Below are 13,050 nucleotides of genomic sequence, written 5' to 3' on the forward strand. Positions count from 1 at the left end.
GTCCCCCGAGGCACACCGGGCTCTGGGTGTGCCACATGGGAACCCCGGGGCTGGGCAGAGCCGCGTCCTGGCCCAGCCCGCGTCCTCTGGATTCAGCCGCAGAGGGTGCACACTCGTGCTGTACAGAAGCTGTAAATTCCAGGAAACTCCCTGCCAGCCCGTTGTGGCGGGGGAGGGAGCGGAGGCTAATCCGTGCTGGTTCCCCAGCACTTGGAGAGCAGATGTGTCTGCCTCAGGAACAGCAGCCGAGGAAAGTTCAAACCAAAGTGTGTTTGCTCACTATAAAAGAGACCTCTGTGAGGGGCCCAGGAGGGAGGATTTGGGGGGCGTGCTCTGCCAGAGGTCCTCACTGGGGGCCCACAGAGGCCATTGTATCTTGTCGGAGGGGAGAGGGGAGGGGCAAAGCCAGAGCGGCTGTGGGAGCTGCTGGGTCATCTTTCTGGGCGTTTTACAGCCAGCTCCCAAACACAGTTGCTGCTGCTCCTGAAAGGCTGGGCCAGGAGGAGGTGGGGTCCCTTCCCACTGGAGAGCTGGATGGAAGGGGCCCCGCCCCGGGGGTTCCCGGATGACTGGCCAAGGGCTCACTGAAGCCAGCGAGGGAGAGGAGGCAGGCGTGGTCTTCCCCTGCAGGCCCTCCGGCTGTTTGGAAGGCCCTGGCGCCCCCCCAGGCCCTGGAGCCGAACCCCCTTTGCGGTCTGATCCAAACCCTCGCCTGCCCCACCCCCTTCCTTCTCTACACTTCTGGGGCTGGCCTTTGCAGCTCTGGAAGCCGCCCAAGAGCATATCTTTGAAGCACAGCAAAGGTTAGGAAGGAGGAAGACAGAAATGTCCTCTGGGCTGGGGGAGTGGGAGAAAGGAATTCCATGCATGCTGCACGGGAGTCAGGGGGAGTCAGGCCTGGTGAGGGCGATCAGCTTGGCCTCCGCGGTGCCCGCCATGTCCTGCTACCCACTCTGGCCACCTGGCCCTGTGTGGCATGAGCCCTCTTCCCGGGCTATGGGCAGGGAGCAGGGAGTGGTGGCCCTTGTTTACAGGGCTTGTTTCAACCTTGGCTCACAAGGGTAAGAGCCAGGCCCTGCCATCCGCCCCTACAGGATGCGAGACCTCGTAATTGTCTTCAATTACAGACAGTGCCGGCCCTTAGCCCTGGCTTCCGACAGGAACCAGAGCCTGAGCCACTTCCATGGGGGGCAGTGGGAGCCACCCAGCCCCCACTGCAAGGTTTAGGGGCTCCTTGTGGCCTTTGGGGCACTTCCAAATGCCATGGGCCCTGGGGTTCCCCCAAAATGCGGCTTCAGGGCTGCAGAGAGCCCGTCTTTGTTGAACACTCGCCTTCTTTGTCCCTGCGCAGGATGAAACTTCTGTGAGCAGTGAAGATTTTGATATGAACGACTCCACATGGATGTCAGCTGACCCACACCTGGCCTCCAGCCTGAGTCCCAGCCAGGACGAGAGGATGCGGAGCCCACAGAACCTCCACAGCCAAGAGGACGGTGAGTGTCCCTGGGGGGACGGTACCTAGGAATCTGGAGTGGTGGGATCTGGGCTGGGGCCTCTGGAGTGGCATAGGCCCAGGCTTATAGCCACCCCTGGCGTTCTCAGCATCTCTGGGGCCCCGCTGCCCCAGCCCCTGGTTCCAGAGAGAGCAAGTCATTCCTCCCAGAGGTAGATGGATAGAGCTCTCGGGGCCTGGCGGCCTGACGGGGTCATGCTTGTTTGTTTGCACTGATGCTCATGGGCTGGTGGGATAGGGATTTCGAAGTTATCACGATTCAGGCCCGGGAAGGTTAACAGTGTGCCTGACCCGGAACAGTCCAGCTGCCCAGTATTGAAAACAACAGCCTAGCTTCTACGGCTTGGTGTGAGGCTGTAGGACAGGGTTCCTCACCTGGTGAGCGCGCCAGCAGTGCACTCGTCCACATATGTGCCCCCGGCCCCGTGGGATGAGGTGTGGTCCTGCTGAGGAGCTGTCCAGACTCTTCCCTAGCCCTGGCCCCACCATTCTCCAGGGCCTGCCGGGCAGCCTCCTCCAACCTCCCTTGGAACAGAGGCTTCCTTCTTGCAGTGGGAGAGTCAGGGTCAGAAGTCAGATCCCAGACATCTACTCCGGAGCTCCCGCATGGAGCCCCCGGTGGGGCTGGGCTCTGGGGCTCCAGTGTGGCCTCAGTTGGACGCAGTCATGGGCCAGGGGGTGGTGCCTGTGGTCAGAGTGTCCCTGGCTGGGCTCTGATTTCTGGGGAGGAGGTGACTGGGTGTGGGGGATGAGCCGGAGCTGGGCCTCGGAGAACTGGGGTGTAGAGCCGGCAATTAGGAAGGGTCGAAGGTCGGGGCCTGGAATGCGGGAGGGAGGTGCAGGGTTAAAAAGGGGTGTAATGTTAACTCTGTGAAACGGGTTAGCCGTAAAGAGTAAATAAGGGGTAGGAGCCTTGCAGTTTGGGTCAAAGTTCGTCTCCATGGCAGAACCCGTGCGCCTGCCTTCCGACTGCTCTCGCAGGCCTGAATCTGGCTTTGTCTGGGAGGAGACCCAGCCTAGAGAGGCAGCCGGGGTGGCTGGGCCAGGGGCTGGGGAGCCCAGGTGGTGGTCCTTCAAGGAGTGGGGTGCGAGGCTGCTGGGAAAGAAAAGGCTTTTGTGCCTTGATGCCTCATGAGGTCAGCAAGACCTCCTCGTGCTGCAAGCCTCCCAGACCAATACTGCCTTCCAGCGTTCCCACAGAGTGGGGACCCAGGGTTGGGGCAGCCACATGCTGCTGGGGGCTCTGGGGCTGGGAAGTGCCCCACAGCTGACCTCCCACCTCCCATCTGAGCCAACTGAGGGCCACACCAAGGGCCATGCCAGCAAAGCTCAGCCAAGGGCCCTCGGTTATACCTTCCCAAGAAGGATTCAGAACATTTTTGTGTGTGTGTGAGGAAGATCAGCCCTGAGCTAATATCTGTTGCCAATCCTCCTCTTTTTGCTGAGGAAGATTGGCCCTGGGCTAACATCCGTGCCCATCTTCCTCTACTTTATATGTGGGATGCTGCCACAGCCTGGCTTGACAAGTGGTGCGTAGGTCTGCACCGGAGATCTGAACCCACAAACCCTGGGCCGCTGAAGTGGAGTGTGTGAACTTAACCACTACACCACCAGGCTGACCCCCAGAACATTTTATTTATTTATTATTTTGTGTGTGTGTGTGTGAGGAAGATCAGCCCTGAGCTAACATCCATGCTAATCCTCTTTTTGCTGAGGAAGACCAGCTCTGAGCTAACATCTATTGCCAATCCTCCTCCTTTTTTTCCCCCAAAGCCCCAGTAGATAGTTGTATGTCATAGCTGCACATCCTTCTAGTTGCTGTATGTGGGACGCGGCCTCAGCATGGCCGGAGAAGCGGTGCGTCGGTGCGCGCCGGGATCCGAACCCGGGCCGCCAGTAGCGGAGCACGCACTTAACCGCTAAGCCACAGGGCCGGCCCCCAGAACATTTTTTTTAAAACCCATAGTAGTAGGATTGAATGGGGGCCATATTCCCCCAACTTGTTCTTTTTTTTTTTTTTTCCCCCTAAAGCCCCAGTAGATAGTTGTATGTCATAGCTGCACATCCTTCTAGTTGCTGTATGTGGGACGCGGCCTCAGCATGGCTGGACAAGCAGTGTGTCAGTGTGCACCCGGGATCCGAACCCAGGCCGCCAGGAGCGGAGCGCACACACTTAACCACTAAGCCACGGGGCCAGCCCAGCCCAACTTGTTCTTGAAAAAGTCTTGTGCTATTGTTGCTCACAGCCACCCTTTGGGGGTCTGATCCCTGTCGAAGACACTTCCTGGGGAGATTTGGTGATTTGGGGGCCTCCAGGGTCAGGTAGCAGAAGGGAGTGTTTCTGTGGGGGTCATGGCGCTTCCTCAGCCTTAGTTGCCCCACCACCCAGAGGTTGGCTGATCACAAAGATGAAGCTGAGAGAAGCAGCGAGGCCAGTGGGGTCAGCGTGCCCTGCAGCTGGTCCCACAGGAGCAGGTGGGGGCGCTGACCTGGGTATAGTCATGCACATCTCCTGCCCAGGTCCCTCCTGGCCATGGGTGCTGGGGCTGAGGCAGGCTGGCCTGCTGACAGGACAAGGGTGTTTATCAGGGTGGGCAGCCAGAGCTGGAGATAAGGAGGATGGTGTTGACCACGATACCATCAATTTAATTATTTAATCAGAGACTGTGTCTGGAGGCTGTGGGCTGACGTGTTGGCCAGAGGCCGACCTAGACCCAGTGCAGGGGTCGCAGGCCACGAGAGACTGGCTGGCCTAGTCTCTGCTGCCCCTTCTGGTCCTAGATCTGTTGGTGACTGCCATGTCTCTCCAGAGCAGTGGGTTCCCAAAGGGTTTTGGCTAGGCACAGACCCGGCCTGGAGTCCTCATCCAGCCTTCCAGCCCCCATGGTGGTGTGCAGCCAGCTCCCCTCTCCCCACTGCTTATAGTGCAGACACGAGCTGAGATCCTGCGCCCATCTGTGAGTCAATGAGAGGCCGTCAGTGGTTTCAGGGTGTTCTCACGTCCCCGTTGTTAACGAAGGAGTGGGTGGGGACAGGCCAAGTAGGGGCTCTGGTTGGCCCTGTGCTCCACACCCAGCCACAGGCCTCCACAGTCTCCACTCCCTGCTCCTATGCCTTCCTCCCGAAGCTTCCCCAACCCCACCAACCCCCAAGGTGGCTTGGTGTGCCGTCTGTGGCCCTCAGTCCTCCATGGAATTGGCAAGTTGGAAAAATGATGTCTGAGGCCCCCACTGTGAGCTCTGGAGATGAGGATCCTCTGCTCTGTCCCCAGTGACTCTGGCTGCATGCCTGGCACATTACAGGGGCCTGCTAAATATTTGTCACCTGAATGAATAAAGGAACAAATGTTTATTGAGACCTACCCCAGAGCACACCATCTGGAAGGGATGTAGGTCCACCCTTGTTGGGGACAAGTTGGGTTCTTTGTTCCTGAGGACAACCCCCAATCTGAGCACCTGGGTCTTCTCCCTCAGCCAGAAAGTGTGGGGACTCCCAAGGCTGTGCTGGGGAGCATCCCACCCCTGCCGGCCAGTGCTGCAGCCCAGAAGCGTTTCAAGAAGCCGAGCAGTTTGCACAGATCCACATCTGTTGGTGGATATGCTGGGACCCTCCTCTTCCTCCTCCTCCCTTTCCTCCTCCTTTTTCAAATTTTAACAAAGGAGATGAAGGCTGGGCTTTGGCAGGTCCCACGGCTGAGACCGGGAATGAATTATCGGCAGGCCAGCTCTCACTCCCGGAGTTTACCAGGAGTGGGAGTGTGCTTGCTCTGAAACAAGGTGGTGCTTTTGTCCCCAAACCCGCCACCACCCGCGAGGCCTCACTTCACAGATCTCTTTTACGGGTCCCATTGCGTCTCCCTGAAATCACAGCAGTGGTTGCTTGGCGGGGGGGCCTCTCACGCCGTGCTTCCTCACCTGGGGCAAACTGCCGTGGGCGAGCACATCTCACGGGAGGAAACTGCAGATCAGGGAGAGAATTTGGGTGATCTGGCCAGAGTCAGGAGGGGGTGCTGAGGCTGCTCCCCTCCCCTTCCTTCTTTGGCAGGCGTCGAGGCCATGTGTGAGGTTCCCCAGAAGATGGCGGGGGAGCCTGGGAACCAGAGGAGGCTCCCCCCACACTCAGAGCACTGGCTTATTGGGGTCCCAGCTGGGGTCCCCACCACAGCTGGCGGGGCCAGGCGAGGGCCCACTCCTTCCATTTCCCCTTGATGTGCTTCACCAGGCCTCTTGCTCTGCCCCTTCCTGAACGGAAAATGTGAGGCCTGGCCTCCCCAGAAGGGACGCATGGGGGTGGGGAGCGGACATTACTCACCTCCCAGGCAGACAGGAAGCCAGCGCCAGGGGAGAGCCCAGGGTCCTGCTTCCGTCTTGCTGCAGGGTCTGCAGGGGGTTCTGAGCAGGGGCTGCGTGGCGTCCTGGGGCATCTCGGGGCCTCTTGTTTGTGCCGCTCAGGTGAGACAGCTCCTCCAGCCTCTGGCCTCTGGGACCCCCTAGACTTCAGAGCTTCCCTCCCTCCAGGGACATGGTGCCAGCACTTCCTGCCTGCAGACCAGAAGGTCTGGAGCCTCCCCTCCAGAGCACGTCGTGAGGCTGGACAAAGGCGTTCAGGGTCCTGGCTTAAGGCTTGGGCTCTTTCAGGCTCTCCCTCAGTGTTGTCGTGTGAGCACTGAGCCCCTGTCGATGGCATGCACCGTTGATAAGCCCGGCCCTGCTCTCGAGGAGCCTGCAGTTTGGAGGGACAGGCTCACACAACGTGGGCTCCCTGCCAGGCTGTAAGCTTTCTGAGGGCAGGGAGTGTGTTTCTGCAGAAATGTATCCTATTTTTCCCCTTATTTCACAAGTATTACATTCTTTGTAGAAAATTTAGAAAAATTGAGGAGCAAAAAAATGAACATCGAAAATACCAGTGTTTGGCCCGTATTTTTCTTCGTCTTTTCTGTGCATATAATCAGTCTCATTTCCTTAAAGAAAAAAGGGGGTTGCATAGTGCAGTGCTGCCGCCACCTTTCTTTCCACATAACATCATTTGCCTCTCCCCTTGTTACTGTGGTGGCATTTTTAAAGGTTGTCCAGTCATCCCAGTGACTGGAGGCCCCGTTCCTGAGCCCGCTCTATGCTCGGCCCTGAGCTGGTGACAGGTTGGCTCCCACCCTGTGAGCTCAGAACTATGATTGTGCCTTTTCTGCAGAGGAGGAAGTAACTTGCCCAGACCACAAGCCACCACGAGGGTCTCTGTGACTCCAGAGCCAGCATGTGGGCCACTCCTGAGGAAGGGCATTCAAGTGCCCTCTTTTGTTATTACAAACAGTGCCACAGGGAGCAGCCTCAGGGCCAAGGTCCTGCACAGGCCGGGGTTTTCTCTTCTGGGCTTTATCCCCAGCCCCCGCCATGGAGTAGCTGCTCCCCAAATGGCTGTTGAGTACTAGTGCTGGAGACGGGGACCAGCAAGAGCCTCTTGGAGGAGGCTGCATTTGGTGTGAGGTTGAAGGCGGGTAGGGCGGCCTGGGAAGCTCGGGCAGCATGTCAGGAGGAGGGTGGGAAGGGAGGGAAATGCCAAATGCCAGGGTCGGGGGTTTCCTGGGTCGCATGTCTCCAGAAGCTCCCTATGACCCCAATCTCCAACCAAGAGAGACAGGGCAAGGAGGCCACAGCCAGGTTGTCTGACGAGGGCTTGGTATGCAAGGGTTCCAGGAGGACGGAGAGAGGTGGAGCCACCTCTGTGGGCCTGGGGTCTCAGCTGGACATAGCTCCCTGCAGGCAGGCCCCTGTCACTCTGCTGTGGATCTCCTGAGCAGGCCCTGGCCTGCCCTGTCCCTGCCGTGTGGTCTTAAGCAAGTTGTTCACTCTCTGATCCCAGGCTTCTGCCCGTAGTCTGGCCTGGGTGACTGTGACCATTAATCCTAGTGTGTCCTCAGGAGCTCTTTGTGAGAAGACCAAGGCTTCCTGCCTTCTGGCTCTTGTTGCCCTCGGGTGGGGCCCTCCACTACCCAGAAATGCAAACTGGGCGGCAGGGCGGTCACCTGGGAACAGGTGTGTGACTTGCTTGCCCAGGGCTCACTATTTACAGTGGTGCTGCCTCTCCTTTCTCACCCGCCTGCGCCTCTCTCCCTGTGTGCCTTCCCCCCGGTCTCTGCAGGGTGGCAGGTCTGCGGGGGAAACATGCAGGCCCCAGCCACGCTGCCTGACCCAGGCTCAGATCCTGCCTCTGCTTCCTCCTCACTGTGTGGCCCAGAGCAAATCACTTCCCCTCAGGATGGTGGGATGATAATATGGCACCCACCTTACCGAGCTGTTGAGGATGGGATGACCGTGAACAGGGCTCAGCACACGCCTGGGGCAGGGGAAGGCTCGGTGAATGGTGTTACGGGATGGTTTCCTCTTGGGTGGCCAGGCTGGTGCAGGAAGCTGCGCTGAAGGGCCAGGGGCCGGTGTCCATGGCCAACTGGCTCACCCAGGCTGAGCGACTGTAGCTGTGTCAGGGGCCTCCCTTGAAAGACTGAGGGGTCCTCCTCCTCAGCTCACCCAGATTCTCTAGACCCACTTGGTTAGTCCCGTCTCCTCATCCGTTCAGGTCTCTCTCGGTCCCCTCTGCCCACTGAGCCCTGTGGGCCTCTGACCACAGCTTTCTTTACAACATCACCCCAGCACCCTGCCCTGCTCTCAGCCCCCGATGTCTTGCTTCTTTGGAAGGGGAGCTGGGCTGTGAGGGCCGGGGCGCTCACAGCTTGTCCTAGCATCTCCTCAGTTCCTGTCCCACTCCCGCCCGCGCATGCCAGGTCCTGTCGAAGGAGCCTGAGTCTCCCAAGACCCTGCCTCTTGGACGGGCAAACTCCAGGCCCGTCCCAGGCTCCCATGCTGGCAGGCAGCGAAGCGGGCAGCTGCAAGTCAGTTCTGCTGTCCAAGGAGAAGGCACCTGGGCAGCAGCTTACTTCCTGTGTACCAGCCACTGTGCTGGGCTCTGAGGACGCCAGAGTGTTCCCGGCCAGCAGGAGAAGCTGCTTGTGCAAGGGAATGGGCAGGAGGCCGGACTGCTAGTGGGGAGGGGGCGGGTGGGAGTTGGGGCCAGGCGGTGTGGGCTCGGAGACGGTCACCCACATTACCCCTGAGCCTTGGCCACTTCTAGTGTTCTCTGCACATGGGTGCCCACCCTCCCACGGGCCCACCCCTGGGAGGCAGCTCCATGGCCTGCTGCAGCCAACTCCCCATGGACGTGACACTCATGGTTGGACGTCCGCCCTGGTCACTGTCACATGGGGGGAGGATTGTGGCCTCCCTGGGATGGCTTCTGAGGGACTTTTCCTGCGGTGGCCCTTAACCTGAACCCTTCTCTCCCCCACACCCGCTTATCTTGGCCCTATCCATCCCTCGGACCCTATTTGTCTGAGATGAGGCTAGAAACTGGGTCTGGGCCTCATTCTCTGGCTATACAGGTCACACCCCCCCCTCCTTCTAGAGCAAGAGTATTTGCTCCTATTCAAGGCTCCAAACGTCCACACTGGGTGGCCTCCTGCCCTCCTTTTCCCCCAGGAGCAGAGAACCGGGACCCAAGCCCTTCCAGAGATTGGCTGTGGGCCACCCTGGCAGTCCCGGGTCACAGGAAAGTGTCCATCATCAGCTGGGCTGCAGGCGGCACAGACAATGCTGGGCTGTCCTGGCCTCTGGCCTCTGAGGGGTAGGAAAGGCTGGGAGACAGCTCCGAGAGATCCCTTTATCCCAGGAGCAGGCCGGGCCTGCACAGCCCTAGCTGTGTACAGATTGCCAGGGCCTTAGGCCCCCACAGGCCCCAGACACCTGGTGAGGACATTAGGGCGGGACAAGCTCCTGGGCCTGAGGGGGTGAGGCTCACCTGCTAAGAAAGGGAGAGGGACCCCACACATACCTGAAGATTAGCCTGGGCCTGCTGGGCCATGGGGAAGGCAGAGCCCTGGACGCATATAGACCCTAACTTCATATTGACCCTCTGTGGAGGCAGGTCCTGCTGTGCTGGAGAGGAGGCCTGGGGAGGGAGGGGTACAGCAGAGGCATTGCCACCCTGAGCCTGTCCAAGGGCGACTTCCTCAGGAACGAGGAAGTGACAGGGGCCACGGTGGCATCATCACTCTGACCTAAGGACTGGGATGCACCGAACCCAGACTGGCTTCCAAGAGGGCTGGTGGAGGGCCTGCCAAGGGCCCTCAGACGCCACGCGCACACTCATAGCCTCTGGGGCCAGGGCCCTGCCCCATGAATCTTTCACACACGGTCGCCTGAAGTGGCTCTCAGGACACATGATTTGTTTTGGGGGGGTGGGTGCACTGGGCTTCTGGGCTAGAGCTTTTGCACATGGAATTAGCATTGATTTCTCACTGCTTGGCCTAGAGGGTAGGGCTGGGGAGAATGTCAGGCCTGGGAGGACACAGACCCAGGCGGTTCGTGTTGGGAGTGTTTTCTCCTGGGCATATTTGGCCAGTGTGTATTGGGGGAGGGGCTGCAGGAAGGAGGGCAGTGGCAGGGGTGGGGAGCTGTCCCATAGTACAGATGGGCAAACCGAGGCCTAGAGAAGAGCTGGCCTCAGGGACTGCCAGAAGAGCACCAGGGGTGGGTGCTCTGGGAGTCAGGCAGCACTGGGGCACACGTGGGACAGCGGATGACTCCCCTCTGGGAGCCCCTGGTTCCTCTCTGATGCCTGCTGCAGGGGGACGTTGTGCAAATCAGGCCTGATGAGTGTGCCCAGCGCCAGACGCACACTTGATGTCCACCTCACCGAAGGTGGCACCTGTCCCCAGTGCCCCGCCGCCAGTCCTGCACCCACCTCGGACCACCTGCCCCAAGACTCAAACTCTCATCTTTGGCTTGGACACCTCTTGAGGGGCCAGGACCCCGGGGTCCCTGCACTGAGAGAAATGATTTCTATTTTAGAGGAAAATCACGAAAATCTAGGTCTGCGCTGTCTAATACGGCTACTGAAAAAAGCTCATGCAAATTGAGGCGTGCTGAATGTGTGAAACACACTGAGTGTGAAAAAAGAACGTAAAATATCTCAGTTTTAATACAGTATTGATTACTATTGAAATGATAGTATTTTGGATATATTGGGTTAAACAAAATTGATTATTAAAATTCATCCCACCTGTTTCTTTCCACTTTTTTTTAATGTGGCTACTAGAAAATTGAAAATTCCAGATGTGGCTCGCGTTTTCTTACTATTAGACAACGCTGCTCTAGACTCTGAGGGCCCCAGGTGTTGGCACCTGCTTAAAGGATGAGTCACAAAAGGTCAGGCAGGAGGGCGGGTGCTGGGGAATAGAGATGCCCAAGTGCCTGGGCTGGCGGCATTGGAGGCGAGAATGGAGCCCAGGTGGGAAGCAGGGCCCAGCCAGGCTGTGGGTGGAGCCACAGGGACGGAGCAGGGGACTCAGGAGGGGCAGCTAGGCGGGCAGCTGGGGCCTGAAGGCTGGATGGCGGGCAGGCTCCCAGTGCGGCCCCGGCACCCAGGATGGTGGGATCCCAATGGCACTGCCTGGCCCGGCTCCTCAGTGTCCCCCGTTTGACCCCAGGGCCCTCCCCCTTCCTTCCTTCCGGGAGGAAGAGCAGGGTAGCCTGCCAGGAGCCTGGTGCTCCTGGGAACTATGCATCATGTAAACACGGCCCAGGCCACTGGCCTTTGTCAAAGCAGGCGGGGGCAGCCCTCATGAGGTGCACACCCCAAATGCAGAGCAGAGTCAGTGCCCCCAGACTGCAGCCCAAAGCCACAGTGGCCGAGCAGGAGGAAGGGGCTGGCTCTTCAGACGTCCAGTGGAGCCGTCCTGGTGTCCACACTTGCCCAGCCCACGGGGGCGCTGCTGGCTCCAGCACTCTCCCCTCCCCCCTCCTCCCCCTGCTCATCTCTTTTGTGTGTGAATTATTGATGCTCCCACCTCTCCCCTGCCTGGCTGCTGCTGTGACAGAAACCCAGGAAAGAGGGAGGCGCTGCCTCCAGCAGCCGCACCTCTGGCCACAGAAGGCAGCCTGCGCCGGGCACGCTGGGCTGGCGTGGCCACATGCCCGGCCCGTGGTCCTGGGGATGGCAGACCTTCCCGCCTTGGGAGCCGGCGCGGGTCGCCCACTGGGAGAGGGTGTCACTGGCTGTGGCCCCGGAGCCCGGTGTGGCAATTGGCGGCTCGCACAGAGCTGGGCTTGTGCAGGCTGCGGGGCACTGGCGCCCACATAAGGGCATTGTTTGCCGAGGTAAAAGGGGTTTTTGTCTCCTTCTGGAGACGGGACAGAGGGAGGAACAATTTCCCCCATTCATCACTAATTCCCCCATTTGAATAGCAGCACATTGCCCCACGTTAAATGGATGGGCACGGCAGTGCTTCCCTGCCCGTAGGCGTTCCAGGCACAGGTGGTGGGCTCTGCGTCCTGCCCAGATTGGGGAGCTGCTGGGGAGGCCTGGTTTTGTGGGAACGTTCAGAAGGGATGCGTCCCCACTGCTGCCCTGCTGCCCCTCGGTGCACCCTTCTCTCCGTTGCTCGCTCAGTCACAGGTTGAGGGCACTCTTGTCCTGCTGGCGTTGTCCTGGGCCTCGGGTGCGGTGCCCATCCTGGAGGGGCCTCCTGGCACAGCAGCACAGATGAGGACCAGGTGGGGACTAGAGGGTCACTTCCAGCTCCAGGTCTGGGGTGGGGTCAGGCAGCACAGGCCCGCACCCCTGGGAGGCCCAGCTCCTACCCGCGTGTGCCAGGCCCTCAGTGCCCGTGGGGCCAGCTGGGTTTTTTCACAGGGTCATAAAGTGTCGGAGCCCAAGAGGGCGTCAGCAGCAACTCCCTGGACTGCAGATAAGAGGAGCCCAGGAGGCGGGCTGTGCCCAAGGTCAGGAGGCACGAGGCCCACACCCCTGCCCCAGCTGGGCCCCGCTGCATCCATCTGGGCGTGGGTTTGGGGGCGTGTCCATGTCTCCCTTAAATCACTCTTTTTTGGAGGGGGGATGGGAAGAGGAAAGAGTTAGAAATGGAGCGGAACCCAGCTTGCCTCGGCCCCGGTATGCTGCCGTTTCTCTCTCCCTTCCTTCCGCAGTGACAGGCGCTTTCTGGGCCAGGCGCTGTGCTAGACCCTGGGGGTGGGGCCTTGCAGCCGCCCCTCCTGCGGGTACAGCCACCTCAGGACAGACCTGGGGTTGTGGTGAGTCCAGCCCCTCAGCCCTGCCCCGGGGAGGACTGTGGATTATTGAGAGCAAACCAGACGCACGTGACAACGTAAACCTGCCTTCAGCTAGCTTCAGCAATAAGGAAATTATTGGCTCCCATAACCAGAAAGTCTAGGGCCTTCTTTGGCTTTAGGCACAGGTGTATTTGGGGAATTTGTCCAGGCTAGCCTGTCACCTGCTCTCCCCGGTGTGACTTCCCTGCCATGTGGGCTCAGCAGCCCCCAAGGTAGACAGCGCTTCTTCCCATCATTTCCGCAAAAGCCTTGGGACTGTCATGGGTCCAGCTGGTCAGATGCCCAACACCAGTCAGTGTGGTGGGCAGTGCTGACCCCCGGGAACCCAGGAAGACTCGGGGTGCCCTCACCAGACGAAGG

The 13,050-nt window shown here is 59.6% G+C and overlaps 1 protein-coding gene across 2 annotated transcripts in view; it reads left to right on the forward strand.

Annotated features, from left to right (window-relative positions):
* Positions 1-13,050, forward strand: part of NOL4L (nucleolar protein 4 like) — a 128,008-nt gene that overhangs the window by 96,476 nt on the left and 18,482 nt on the right. For both annotated transcript variants that reach the window (XM_004442479.3, XM_014796821.2), the window contains one exon: positions 1,352-1,493. In XM_004442479.3, coding sequence (XP_004442536.1) covers positions 1,352-1,493 — 142 coding nt within the window. The remainder of the gene's footprint in view (positions 1-1,351; positions 1,494-13,050) is intronic.

The sequence above is a fragment of the Ceratotherium simum genome, chromosome 21 (assembly GCF_057802395.1).
Source record: "Ceratotherium simum simum isolate JZ-2026a chromosome 21, ASM5780239v1, whole genome shotgun sequence".
In the NCBI taxonomy this organism is placed as follows: Eukaryota; Metazoa; Chordata; class Mammalia; order Perissodactyla; family Rhinocerotidae; genus Ceratotherium; species Ceratotherium simum.